We start from the raw sequence: 13,794 nt of genomic DNA, 5'->3' as shown, positions 1-13,794 counted from the left end.
GTGGTGTGAATTGGGCCAGATCCTTGTAAATACGGGCTCTTGCATCACCTTGGACCACCAGATGTTGGTGGTTAACAGGTAAGGGTGCTGCTCTTCAACCACAGTGAGAGCTTTCCATGGCTCTGCTGGGCACCCTATACATACTAGATGCAAACATTTATTGAATCCCTGCTGTGTGTCTGGCAGTGTTCAAACTGCTATCAAGTATTAACTCTTAAACCCTATGAAGGACCTAACTGCTGTTAGCTCCATGATTTCAACTGTAACACCATATTACCTCTAATCTATATAGCTGTTTCAAAGCATTTTTCATACAAACACAACCCCAGTGGCTTTTCCTTCTCCACAGCAGAAACATCCCTTTTTTTTTTTCCTGCTCTCACATTTATATTTGTATGAAAGACAAAGTTATTCAATGTATATTTGTTTCTTATTTCTCCCTTGCAGTTTATATCGATGATATATCTCTAACAGCTATAAGGTGACAGTATTACGTCTCTGGGAAAACAGCATACACTGAGTCCTTCATAGTTGGTTACTGTACAAGTTTTTTTATTTTTTTTTAATACACTAAAGTGCAGTTTTTTCATCTCTAAATTGGCAGTATAATACCTATCTTGAAAGAATTTTAAGATATAATAGAAGATTCTTAAACAGTGGCATATACACAATAAGGCCTTGTTTTTATCTTTTTCTCTTCTGTACACACGTTCATTTCCCTTTGAATTAACAGATTCTGAATTGGAAAGAAATCATTTTTGTAAGAAGCACTGAGATTCTTTGAAAGAATCAGTGAAACTAGGTGGGCTGGTGTCCGGGCAGGGGGGACAGCACAGGGCCCGAGACACTCACTCAACATGCAGAACGCCTGAAAGTTCGTGGATCTGTATGTGCTGTGGAACCATATCATTGGCGCCAAGGACCCATGCGTCCATCCAGATGAACGTGACTGAGGTTGACAAGGTGACAGGCAGGTTCAACAGCCAGTTTAAAACCTCTATCTGCAGGGCCATTCGCAGGATGGGCGAGTCAGATGACTCCATTCTCCAGCTGGCCAAGGCTGACGACATCATCTCAAAGAACTTCTGACTAGAGACGATCCGGGACATGGAATATCTGTTATAAATAAATAGTGAAAACCTAAAAAAAAAAAAGAATCGATGAAACTGATAATCTTGTCTAAGATAATTAGTTTTCTTTCATACTAGTAGACTAAGAAAAATGTAAAATCTGGATACATACACAACATAACATTTGTACTCTGATGAAATTAAAGACTAATCCCTGTAGCTTCCGAGAGACATCAGAGGCACTGTCGTCAAGTATTTGTTTTTGGAGCAGAATTCAAACTAAATTTCAAGTTTCAGTTTGCTCATTCTATGTCAATATATTCATTTCTAATTATATAATTTAATTTTTAAAATTTAGGTAATATTGATTTCTAACAAATTTCATAAAAAATAGTTTAGTGGGGTCTTGGTTTTGTTTGTTTTTATTTTTATTTAGTAAGTATAGTATACATACAAAAAGTACAAATAAGAGTAGAGTTTTGTAAATTTTCACAAACAACACATTCATGAAACACACTGAGATCAATAAACAACACGACCAGCACTCTAAAAAAGTCTTTGATTTCCCTTCTCATTATTCCCTATCTACCCAGTAGTAGTCACGATCCTGACTCCCAGCACAGATTGATTTTGCCTGGGTTTCTGCTTCATATAAACGAAATCATGCAATATGTTCTCTTGTGTCTGACTCCTTTTGTTCAACATTATATTTAAGATTTATATTGTTGCATTCACAGTACTTTTTAAGAGTACTGTTAAGAGTAACAGATTAAGGTAGAATTATATTTTAAAGGCTACAGGAAGTGGAAACAGGTCTGTCAGCCAAGAATAAGAGATAAAGGGGCTTCCCTGGTGGACCAGTGGTTAAGACTGAGCTCTCAAATCAGGGGGCACAGGTTTCATCTCTGGGGGGCAAATAAGATCCCACATGAGACATGGAAAAAATAGATTATACTAAACAGCAAAAGACATGGGGGAAAATATATTAAAATTTCCACCCTGTGATTACCTCTATGAAGGAGGCTTCCCAGGTGGTGCTAGTGGTAAAGAATCCTGCTGCCAATGCAAGAGACTCGAGTTTGATCCCTGGATCGGAAGATCCCATAGAGTAGGAAATGGCAACCAACTCCAGTACTCGTGCCTGGAAAATTCCATGGACAGACGAGACTGGCAGGCTATAGTCTACAGGGCCGCAAAGGGTCAGACACAACTGAGTGACTGAACACACCTCTATGAGTTGAAGGAGTATGGTAAACACGTATTGAGAAATCCTAGTGGTGACATGGGGCAAATTAATCTCTTGGCAATTGTTTTCCCAATCTATAAAATGAAGATAATAACATAGTTGTCATCAAATGTAGATAAGTGAATGTAAAACGTATGGTACTGTCCCTGGACTCTTTAATGCACAAAAAACATTACTTTCTTTCCACCACCACCTTCCTTATTTGAACACAGATCAGAACTAAGCAGTATCATATTCTCCCAACTTTAAGCCTCTCTGTCTCTTAGACTTTGAATATAAAGAGGTATAAAACAGGTTTGGAGTACAGATTTTGATAAATAAAACCTGAGAGTAAGTGTAATACAACCCACTGGCATCCTTCACAGATCAAAGTCAACAGTTCAATAATTCCTGTCTCACTTTTACAAAGGAATTCCTTTGTATTGATCGGTATTGTAAGGATCGGTATTGATCCCGATCCTTATTTCCCTCATCTGATGCTACAAGTTCACCCAAGCCCCATAAAACTCACCAGATCCCTCCTGCCCTTGAATATAATCTGCTGCACCTTGCCCACTCATCCTCAGACTTTTGGTCAAATCTCTCCTTGTACCCATGATAGACAGACAGGTCTGATGCTATCAGACTTGAAGCCTTTCCAAAGTGCCCATGTCTTTCACATCACATCTTCCAAACGATGGCTCAGAGTAAGCCCTGAAAAATAACGCTGGAATAACTTTTCTCTGAAAACTTGGAGGGCAGCCTGCTGCTGAACTCAACAACTTTGAAATGCTCAGTACGCAAAAGTGGACTTAGTTATTGTGTTAGGCACGATGGTGTTGTTTTAATGTCCTAGACATCTAATTATTCTTTCAACAAGCAACCAGCGCCAAGTATGCGCTAGAGTGGGAAGAGAGGGCCTTTAAACAAAACCATCTTCGAAGCGGGTCCACAAGCAGCACAAAACAGCACCGCCCCCGGCCCGCAAGTGGGCTCCCTAGGCCCTTTCCCTGCACATGCGCAAATCTCAGAGAAGGGAGGGGCGGGCCCGCCAGCCCTTCGGCACACCCGATTGGCCAGGCCTGCTGACGTGTAGGCGGGGCCGCGGCCGGAGCGGACCAACCCTCAGGCAAAATGCCCGCAGGGGGCGTGGTCTGCGCGCTTCAGGGGCGGGCTGCCGGGGTGGGGGGAGCGCTGCTTCCGAAAGAGCCGCCCCGCCCCCACGTGGCCTCCTGGAGACTAAAGCGCTCGACAGCAGTGGAGGGAGTGGTGTCTCGGACTCCTTAGGGAGGCAGGTGAGTAGGGTCCGGCCTCGGGGAAATGGCGGACTTGGAGACAGGGGCTGTGGCACCAAAGTCTTGTGTCCCCAGACCCAGGTTGTGCTGTACGCCCCAAGCGCCGGCTGTGCAGCTGGGGACGGAGTCACCGTGCGACTCCTATTTGAGGCTCTTAGAGGTAGACTGTTCAGCTGCAGCGGGGTTTGGGGGCGGGGGTGGTCTCTGCGTGGCCATTGCCCTTAGAGACCCGCGTCTGGGCTCCGAGTCTCTTCTGGGGTCCTTTCCGTTGGAAAGCCCCACCGGGGCTCTCTCCTTCAGTTCAGAGCCGGAGGTGCCTCGCAGGATGCAGGAGGGCGGTGCAAACAATAACAGCCGCTCAGTGCTACGATTGCTTGTACGTTATCTGCATTGGCCCATTCCATCTTATAACAGCCCACTGAGGTCGGTTCAAGTCCTTATTTACCAGATGAGAAAACAGGTCTTACAGCTGAAAAGTGAGAGAATCAGAATTTGAACCCACATCCGCAGACTCCAAAACCCAGACGCTTAACCGTCGTGCTACCAGCTTCAGCCAGGTTCAGTCACTGTTCTGCCTTTTCCCTCACCTACCCCCTTCTTGCAGAGCTCTCCAGGAGCCCACCTCCGTTGATAGGCTGCTTTGAAATCTATACTTAAAGTTCCAAGGGTAATGGTGGACACTGAAGAATTCTTTGCTGGAGACCTGGCTTCTAGCCCCGTTGACCCTCTGTACAATCTTGGACCAGTGTCAGCCCAGATTACCATCATTTCAGTAATGTAAGCAGCATGCTTTAAGGAACCCCCTTAACCAGTATGTTCTAGGAGTTTGGAACTGGCAGATTCTCCTTTTAGCTCCAAATAGCAAAGCCCAGATGAGACTGGGCTCTTCAAAGTCAAGTCAAGGCCTGGGTCTCCTCTTTAATCCCCATTCCAAGTCCTGGGGCAGGCTGGATTAGATATTCAGGAAATGCAGGTTGAATAAACAGGCAGCCAGGCGGATCCTTTGCAGAACTGCCTACCAACTGGGCCCTTCTGGGGCTTTGGATTTCTCAGCCCTGGGCACCTTTTACCTAGCTGGCTCTCCTGACTGTCTCCTCCCCCTGCTAGTGGCAGAGCCAGCCTTCCCTGGCAGCAGCTTGCAACCCTTTGTGCTAAGACCGTAGCCTCTGGAATCCTCAGAGGAACACAACACGGGGGCATCAGACCCAGCAGCTCTTCTCAGCTCCTCCTGGTGGTGGCTCTCTAGGGCCCAACTTAGGTTCCTCTCGGGTGGGAGAGGTTACCTTCCAAGGAAGGAGACATTTTCACAATCAGTCTGAAATTTACTTATGCCTCAGTGTCCCCTCTTCCATGAAGCCATCCATCCTTGATTCCCATAGAGACAAGTCCCTCCCACAACCCTCTACTGAAGTATCAGTATGGTGATGGTTTCTCCTCTACCATATAAACTGCTGGAAGGCAGGAACCCCCCACTTCAGATATCCTGGAAGACCCTGTGAGCCATCCAGGTTTGAGGGAATGTTCTCCCTTCTGGCTGCAGAGGGCACAGCTGTGAGGACCCTCCTGGAGGTCTAGTCAGCTCACTTCTGCTCCTGATGGTAGTAAAAGTAGCAGCAGCTACATGTGTACCGTGAGGCCCCTTGTGCCAGGCACGTACCTCTTCACTATCTCTGATCTTCTCTGCAGCTTTGTAAGTTAGATAGTATCGTTCTCATTTCATAGATTATGAAGTGAAGATTCTGCAACCTTGCCCAGAGTCACACACAGACAAGACCCGGGACTGTTTGACCCTGAAACGTTGTTCTTTCTGCACTGCCTGCTACAGCCTGCCAGTCAAGCTAATGTGTTCTGAATCCCATGGTGACTTGCCCTTGTCTTTGGTGTGGTGTCACAGGATTTGAGCTGTGGCTTACAGGCTCCCTTAATTTAGGAGAAGGGCCTCTCCCAAGTTTGTGACAAGTCTTCCAGTCTTTGAGGGTCTTTTGGGAAACCAAAACTTCCATCTGGATTTGGCTCTGATACTCAGGGGGTGGTGTTCTGCTGCACAAATGTTTGTTTATTAAGCTCGTATGTAACAGGATGACTGTGTGTGGGCAGGTAACAGGGCACTTGAGTGGAAGCCAGGTCAAGCTCAGAGCGGTACATGACTTGCCGTGGCTGTCAAACAACTCCTGTCGCTTTCTGCACCCTGTTTCCACAGCAGAATGTGAGAGATTAAACAGGATTGGTGATTTCAACTCTTTTAATGTTTTCAGCACTAATACCCATTTCTCAACTTTCTCTGAAACCTAAAATTAAAAAAAAAAAAAGCAGATAAAAGTGAAACTGCCCTAGTAAGGCCTGCCCCTTACCACTCTCACCCTCCTCCCTTGCCCCCCACCCCTAAAACCCCCAGTCTTCTCTGGGTAAATTGGGACTGCACGGCCCTAGGCAGCCTGCCCTGTTGCTTCTGAAGGCATTTGTTCCTTCAGCAGCCTTCTAAATTAGATGCAGATTTGAGACCAGTGGAATGCAGTCTTGAATTCCAGAAGCCTGGGGCCAGCTGCCATTGTTGTTGTTGTTCTCTGGAAAGTAAGTTAGAATCTAGCTTCGGAATGTGATGTGAATGACGTTGAGCAAGTCACTTCACCTCTCTGCGCCTCCATCTTCTTAGCACTAAAAATTAGGACAATTTTCTGCAATTACATGAGATAATATATGTGTATAGTGTACCTAGTGCAATGCCCAGCACGTGACACACCCTCAGTATTTTTTCCTCTGATATCCTGCACCTCTCCAGCCTCAAGGCAGAGATAGTATAGGCAGAGAGACTTCTGCTGAATCAAGTGTTTATCAGTAGTATGGAGTATAGTAGGCTAAACCCTGTAGTCATTGTCTGCAACAAACTCACTCACATTCTGGCTCAGTCACTAACTAGCTGTGTGGTCTTGAGCAAGAGACTTAACCTGTCTGAGCTGGGCTAATCCTTGGCAGACCTGAGAGCAAATCTTGCACAGAATCGGTGCTCAGGACTTCGTACCTTCTGAACGATCGCTCATATGGGGGTTGGGCCATCTTTGGGGAGGCCTGGCTTGCCCTGGGTCAGATGATGTGGCTGGCCCCAGGGGTGTGGCGGTGAAGTGGAACCTGTGTGGCTCCCGATAACCCCAACCCCACCAAGGAGGAGGATCAGACAAAGCTGGCCCCAGAGCTAGCTGGGAGGAAGCCAAGGGGGCCTGGGAGAACTGGGGGGCAGAGGGAGGGGAAGGTATCATCAGTGTACTGAAGGACCACCCTCCCACAACCGGCCTGGAGACTGTGCAGCTTTGGGTAAGTCCCTGCCCCTCTCTGGGCCCCTAGGTCCCATTCATACAAGGAGAGATTCGTGGCTCTTTGTTTTCCCCCCAGCTGGCTGTTAGGCATTTCCAAAAGGAAGTGTCTGAAACACAGCTCTCCACCTCCTCTCTCTGCAAGCTCGGCTCCCCACCGCCCTCTTCCTGCCTGTCACTGGCTCTGCTGTCCTCCGGGTCAAGCAAGCTAGAGCTAGAGCATCCGCCCCAAGAGACTGCCTCTTGGCCGCCTTAGGATGGCCCCTCCTTCTCACCCCTTTAGCCCCACAGCCTCTGTCCTCCTCTACTCCTAGTTGGCTGGGCTCCACTAAGGCTGCAAGAATGATCCCTAAAGCCAGGCTCTGACCAAGCCCCTCCCCCACCCCAGCTGAGAAATCTTCCCTGACCTCATCCTGGACACCCCCCACCCACCCCTAGCTCCTCTCCTCCAAACACACATCCTCAATTGCCTCTTCAGTCCTCCCAGGCATCCACACCCCATCCTCCTTCCCCACCCCGGCCCCTTCCTTCCCTTCCGGAGGGAACGTTCTCCCATTTCCCTCTACCAAGCTGAACCCACTCATCCTGCAAAACCAATTGCGAGTCCTATCTTCTTCCAACAAGCTTCTGACCTCCTGACTCACATTGGGAAAGTCCTGGCTCATTCACAGTGGGCTCGGCCTCTCCGAGATGCACTCAGTCTGCCCAGCCTCCCACTACAGCAGTGCCAGCTGAATGAGAAACCACGTGTGCGAGTGCCCACCGTGGCCTGGCACATAGTAGGTGCTCAAGAAATACGTCTTAATGCCGCAGCTTTCTTCTGTCTTACACCTCTTTTATTTTTTTGTCTTACACCTCTTATTTGGCATTGAGCGCGTGTTGTCTTTGTACTTTGTGCAATTAAATATTTACTGCGTGGCAGAGTGCTGTGGGGGAGGCAAAAATGAACTAAGTGTGGACCCTGCCCTGCAGAAGCTCTGCCTACTGGGATGAGATAAGATAGGTCCACAGAGAACTGTTATATAAGAGAGACTGATCTGGGCGAGAGGAGACGACGCAGAGGGACAGGGAAGGAGGGACTGTCTCGTGGAGAGCCTGGTCAGATTTGGGGGTGGGAGAGTTGTGGAAAGAGGAGCACAGCCTCCTAGGGAAAGAAGATGAACCAGAAGGTGGCCAAGTGCGGCAGGTGCTTGGGGAGCAACATGAGGCTCTCTGGCTGGAAAGGACACCTGTGGCCACTCCCAGGGGTGTTTGTCTGTCTGTCGGACACTGCCATTTAATCCAGTTCACATGTGTCCTACGTGATAAGAAGTCCACAGGTCAAAGGGTTAGCAGTGCTTTTCCCTAGAGGCAGAATTACAGGACATTTTTCTCTTTCTGCTTCTCTGTACTTTTCTGAAATTGCTGCCACGCCCACGGATGTCATTCATGGAATAGACAGAGCTGAAGTGGTGGCTGGATCAAGGATTCTCAGGAATTCATGTCCAGTCCACCCCAGACTGATTCTTTGATAAAGTACAATGAAAATAAATTATTAGAGACATGTTTTTTTTTTTAAAGAGAGACTGTGTAAAATACAAATCCAGACTTTATTAGATTCAGCTTGCTCTGGAAGTTTCTGAAGGCCCACTATCTTGTGTCTCCTTACCGTGATGCAGACTGGCAGGGACTGATGAACCCCAGTAGCACTGGGTCAGAGCCTGGGGGAATGTGACCACCTCCTGGTACCAAGGACCATGTCTCATGTGCCTCCCATTGCCCCCAGAGCTGAGCACACGGCAGACCCCCTGGGAGACCTCAATTCCAACCAGCTGACTCTCCTATGCCCCCCGTGCCCACCATGCATCCTCAGTCAGTTCTGCACAGCGGCTACTTCCACCCACTGCTCCGGAACTGGCAGACAGCCGCCACCAGCCTCAGCGCCTCCAACCTCATCTACCCCATCTTTGTCACGTGAGTCCCCCAATGAGCCAGGTCTCTGATCCACAGGGGGTGGGTTGAGGGGGGTGTGTGTGTGTGAACAGAGCAGGTGTCTGTGTTGTAAGGGGTAAAGTGAACTGTCAGCTTGGAGCTCAAGGTATTGGAAGTGACCTATGGGTTTAGGACAACCATCTTTGAAAAAAAACAAACCTTGAAAAGAATACAGTCCTCCTTGTTGGAAAATAAAAATAACCTTTGCCTGTCACCCTGAGTTTGTGCCATAAGACAGAAGTTGAGATCTTCTGTAGGTTGTACATGTAAAAGGTGGCGGTCATCATCATTCATGATAGCACCTGACTCTTATTGAGGGCTTAGTGTACCCCGGGTACTACTGTGCTAAGCACCTATTGCTAAGCACCTATAGATATTACCTCATTCTACCCTGACAGTATTCAGATGAGAAAAATACGGATATGATCCCTTAGAATGTCATCTCCACAAGGGCAGGAATTTCTGTCTGTTTTGTTCACTGTTGGATCACCAGCCCCAAGAACAGTACCTGACACATGATAAGTACTCAATAAATATTTGTTGAATGGGGAATTCCCTGGAGGTCCAACAGTTAGGACTTCATGCTTTCACTGCCGAGGGCCCAGGTTCATCACCCGGTTGGAGAACTAAGAGCCCACAAGCTGTGCAATGCATCCCCAATGTAAATACATACACTTGTTGAATGAGTGAATGAATCGATCCACGATACGGATCAAAGAGAATATCATGTGGTCGAGGTCACCCAGGCAGTAAGTGACTGGGCTAGAACCAAGGACCTTCTGACTCAGAGTCCACGTTCTTAGCCACTTGATTCCTTCCTGTGAGCACTGTTCTTCTAGCACAGTTGCTTGTTGTCACTGTTATTCTTGTTCCTGTTATTATTTCAGGCCCTGGGCTTGGCCAGGCAGGGGAACCAGACACTGGATCCCATCCTCCTCCCACCACCTCTGCCTCCATATCCCTTCCCAGCTTCCCAACCATCCCTCCCACTCACCCCCTCACCGCTGGCCCTTCCCACAGCTCCCAATCCATAGCCCATCCCCGGCTCTTGCAGGGATGTTCCTGATGACAAACAGCCCATCGCCAGCCTCCCAGGAGTGGCCAGGTAGGAACTGGGGTGGGGAGGGCAGGGTTGTGATGGAGGGAGCGATTTCACAGGTGGAGGCGCCAGGAAGCTGATGCAGACCCAGGAGGGAGACGATCTGGAGAGGCTGACTTCCCATCAGAAGGGTTTTCTCGGGGGCAGAGTTGCTCCAAAACAAAAGAGGCAGTCTGGTGCCTATCACCAAAGGCATCATAGCAGAGGAGAGTTGAAGTTCAGATGGGAGCTCAGTAACAGAACCTTGAAGGAGTCTTCCAAGCTGAATCCCACAGCTCTGCCACATGGGGCCTTGGTTTGCCTATCTGTCTGATGGGTGCATTCCTGCCCCACCCTGTACTGTGAAACTTGAGCCCTCCTAATGCCATCTGCAACTTGACTCTTAACAGAGGCACAGACCAGACGGGTGGGGGGACCCTTGCCTGGGCCCTGCCTCACTTCAGCCTCTGCACACAGGTACGGTGTGAACCGGCTGGAAGAGATGCTAAAACCCCTGGTGGAGGAGGGCCTGTGCTGTGTCCTGATCTTCGGTGTCCCCAGCAGAGTTCCCAAGGTGATGAGTCGGAGGAGGAGTCAGAGGAAAGGGTTGGGGGGGAGGGCACGGATAAGCTGAGGTTCCACAATGACCACACCCTCACTCCAGCCTGGTGCTGGTCCCGGGCTCTGCTACATGGGGCCTCAGCTTGCCCATCTGTCTGATGGGTGGCCTGGGGCCACCAGTGAAGGAACACAGTCGCTGCCCTGGAAACAGCAGCCATGTGGCATCAGGAAGCTAAGCAGGGCTGCAGCTCTGAATGGGCAAGTCAGGTCTCCTGTACAAAGTGGGAATAGTCTTCCCCAGGCCTCCTGGTCCAGGGGCGGTGGTGGTGATGAAGGAGTGGGCTGGCCTGCTCTGATGGCCGGCCACCGTGCCTCCCTAAGGCTTCATGTAACAGACACACCGCATTGTCCTTCCCCTGCCGCTAGGATGAGCGGGGCTCTGCAGCCGACTCCGAGGACTCCCCGGCTATCGAGGCCATCCGTCTGTTGCGCAAGAATTTCCCCAGCCTCCTGGTGGCCTGTGACGTGTGCCTGTGCCCCTATACCTCCCACGGTCACTGCGGTGAGCTCCCGCCTCCCACCAGCCCCGTTGCCACCCACAATCCTGGTGAGGTAGGGATGTGCCGAGGCCTGAGCTGTTCCCCCAAACCCAGCTGTTGGTCCTGCAGGGCTTCTGAGTGAGAACGGGTCATTCCAAGCTGAGGAGAGCCGACAGCGGCTGGCAGAGGTGGCTCTGGCCTATGCCAAGGCGGGTGAGTAAGCCCCTAGCAGGGATGAGCACCCCCAGGTCAGGGAGGCAGCAGGGTGGATAGAGGAGGATCCCAGAGTTCTGAAGGCCACCCTCTGCCCTTCAGGATGTCAGGTGGTGGCCCCGTCGGACATGATGGACGGACGCGTGGAGGCCATCAAGGAAGCTCTGATGGCACATGGATTCGGCAACAGGGTAGGGGAGGGGTGTGGGGAGGTGAGAGAGCCTGGGCCAGACCTGCCCCTGTGTCTGCTCCCCACATGGACGAAGCAAGGCCCAGAGCTCCAATGGGCCTAGGACACAGGCTCTTCTTTGGACCTGGGTCCTTCCTCTTCTTGTCACTTCACCCTGGGACACGTGAAAAGGGCTGGCTGAGCCGAGACCCCTATTATCTCCCTGTAGGTATCAGTGATGAGCTATAGTGCCAAATTCGCTTCTTGTTTCTATGGGCCTTTCCGGTGAGTAGTGATGGGTGAGGGTCTGCTGTTGAATCCCTGACCTGCTAGCCCAAAGCTGGAGCCCACCTGGTGTCTCTGCTTCCCAGGGACGCGGCTCAGTCGAGCCCGGCTTTTGGAGATCGCCGCTGCTACCAGCTGCCACCCGGAGCACGAGGCCTGGCCCTCCGCGCGGTGGTGAGTGAGGCCCCCCCACCCCCCGTCACCTCGCCTCCCAGGCACTGCCCACACCATACCTCATCTCTTAGGACCGGGATGTTCGGGAGGGAGCAGACTTGCTCATGGTGAAGCCAGGAACGCCCTACCTGGACATCGTACGGGAGGTAAAGAACAAGGTGAGAACAAGGGTGTCGCCACCTGAGTCCAGATCAAGTCAGTCCTGGCTCCATACACCGTGTGACCTTGGGGAAGGCATTTTCTTTTTCTGGGCAACAAGGGCCAGAGTTGGGGCTGGGGAGATGAGAGTGTGTCCACAGATTCCCGGGACCTTTGATCGAGGGAATCTCAGAGTTGGAAGCAATCTGCCCAGGAACTGGAATGCTCCCCCACCTCCCGTATCCTATCCCTGCCAGGGAAACACTGTGGGCCTCTGTGCCAGGGCTCGGGGGAGCCTTTGAACAACTCAAGAGTGGGCCAGGCTGCCAGCAGCAATGACTCAGGTCTTGTGGCAGGGAGGAAGGGACACCCAGAGGCCCAACCACCCCCTGCCACTGCAACCTGCGGTCCCCCACTGCTTCCCCAACAGCACCCTGAGCTCCCCCTGGCTGTGTACCACGTTTCTGGAGAGTTCGCCATGCTGTGGCACGGGGCCCAGGCCGGGGCATTTGATCTCAAGGCTGCTGTACTAGAGGTCATGACTGCCTTCCGCAGAGCAGGTGAGCATGCAGGAGTTGGGGGTTTTGACCTGGGCCACAGGGAACTGATAGGCACCTTGCCCAAATAGGGAAATAAAGTTAGGGGGCAGCCTGGAGTCACCTGTCTGGAAACGCCAATGATCTAAACAGACAGGCTGGGGAAGGGACATGAAACTGCGGGGCAGAAGGTGAGCAATGAACCACGCAGAGCCCTCAGTTACTTTTTGATTTTGAGACCTTGGGCAAGTCACTTCTCTAACTTCAGTGTCCTTGTCTGTAGACTGGGGATAAGACAGATGGTGCATGGTCATCAAGGGGATTAAATGAGATGCTGCGTGTAATTGGCATATGCATGTCATTTCAGAAATGAGAGCTGGTTTTGTTGGTTAGGTACACGGCGTGGCGGGGGAACTCACAGCTTGCCTGTTTCCCCCACTGTGCAACTTTATACATGGGCACACTGAGGCCCAGAAAGAGAAAATGCCTTCCCCAAGGTCACACAGTGTATAGAGCTAGGACTGACCAGAACTAGACTCAGGTCTTAGGTGGTGACACCCTGGGGCTGTGCCTCTTCATAGTAGCCTTCTTCCCACCCCAGCCCTCACGTCCCAGAAGGTATTTCCCGAGCTGATGCCCTGCCCCGCTGCCTGCTTCTTTCCCCACACAGGTGCCGATGTCATCATTACCTACTACACACCTCAGCTACTGCAGTGGCTGAAGGAGTGATGGAGAAAGTGTACCAGATTCAAGAACTAGAACTTTTCCATTCCTGAGCCTTGGAGAAGTGAAAACCAAAGTAAACGATGCTTTTAGAACTGTGCACTCCTGCCCTCTTCCTGCTTATGTGCTGGCGGGTGCCTGGAAGCCCTGGGTGGTTTCTGCCAGCCTGCCAAATCTTCCCACTTGCAGCCACATCCTCACTGGCTCTCCCAGGCTTCCCAGCCCCTCCTCTGGCTCAGTCCTGAAGCTCACCTCTGCCAACCCTGCTCCTTCTCCTGGGGTTGCTTCAGCTGGAAAGCCACCAGGACTCATGGCATCAGCTCAGTGGGGTCTGGGAGAAGGGCTTGGAACATTAAGGGAGAGAGGGCAGTTGATTCTTGGACCCTAAGAAGCTCTGGAAAGCTGGAGGCCTCTGGCAACAGAGGTGGGCACACAGGCCTAGATTGACCCCCTGGGTTTAGAGTTGACATTTGCTGCAATTCCACTGGAAAGCGATCCCCACACAGGCC

The 13,794-nt window shown here is 50.7% G+C and overlaps 1 protein-coding gene and 1 pseudogene across 5 annotated transcripts; both read left to right on the top strand.

The window, feature by feature from the left end:
- Positions 1-54: 54 nt before the first annotated feature.
- On the top strand, positions 55-1,739 carry LOC102392654 (annotated as a pseudogene).
- Positions 1,740-3,439: 1,700 nt separating this feature from the next.
- On the top strand, positions 3,440-13,385 carry ALAD (aminolevulinate dehydratase). 5 transcript variants are annotated; one of them, XM_006061233.4, is made up of 12 exons: positions 3,440-3,590; positions 8,664-8,851; positions 9,924-9,974; positions 10,425-10,521; positions 10,935-11,070; positions 11,177-11,260; positions 11,363-11,451; positions 11,659-11,714; positions 11,801-11,888; positions 11,960-12,046; positions 12,457-12,586; positions 13,233-13,385. In XM_006061233.4, exons 2-12 carry the CDS (start codon positions 8,721-8,723, stop codon positions 13,289-13,291), a joined length of 1,008 nt encoding a protein of 335 aa, XP_006061295.4. In that variant the 5' UTR covers positions 3,440-3,590; positions 8,664-8,720; the 3' UTR covers positions 13,292-13,385. The 5 variants fall into 5 exon arrangements, with proteins under 5 accessions (XP_006061295.4, XP_044796417.2, XP_006061296.4 ...); XM_006061234.4 differs by lacking the exon at positions 3,440-3,590 and adding an exon at positions 6,727-6,899; XM_025282283.3 differs by lacking the exon at positions 3,440-3,590 and adding an exon at positions 7,900-7,996.
- The last annotated feature ends 409 nt before the right edge of the window (positions 13,386-13,794 follow it).

Source organism: Bubalus bubalis, chromosome 3, assembly GCF_019923935.1.
Source record: "Bubalus bubalis isolate 160015118507 breed Murrah chromosome 3, NDDB_SH_1, whole genome shotgun sequence".
Classification (NCBI taxonomy): Eukaryota; Metazoa; Chordata; class Mammalia; order Artiodactyla; family Bovidae; genus Bubalus; species Bubalus bubalis.
Note: the sequence above shows the minus strand (reverse complement) of the source record. Positions and strands in the feature narration are given on the sequence as shown.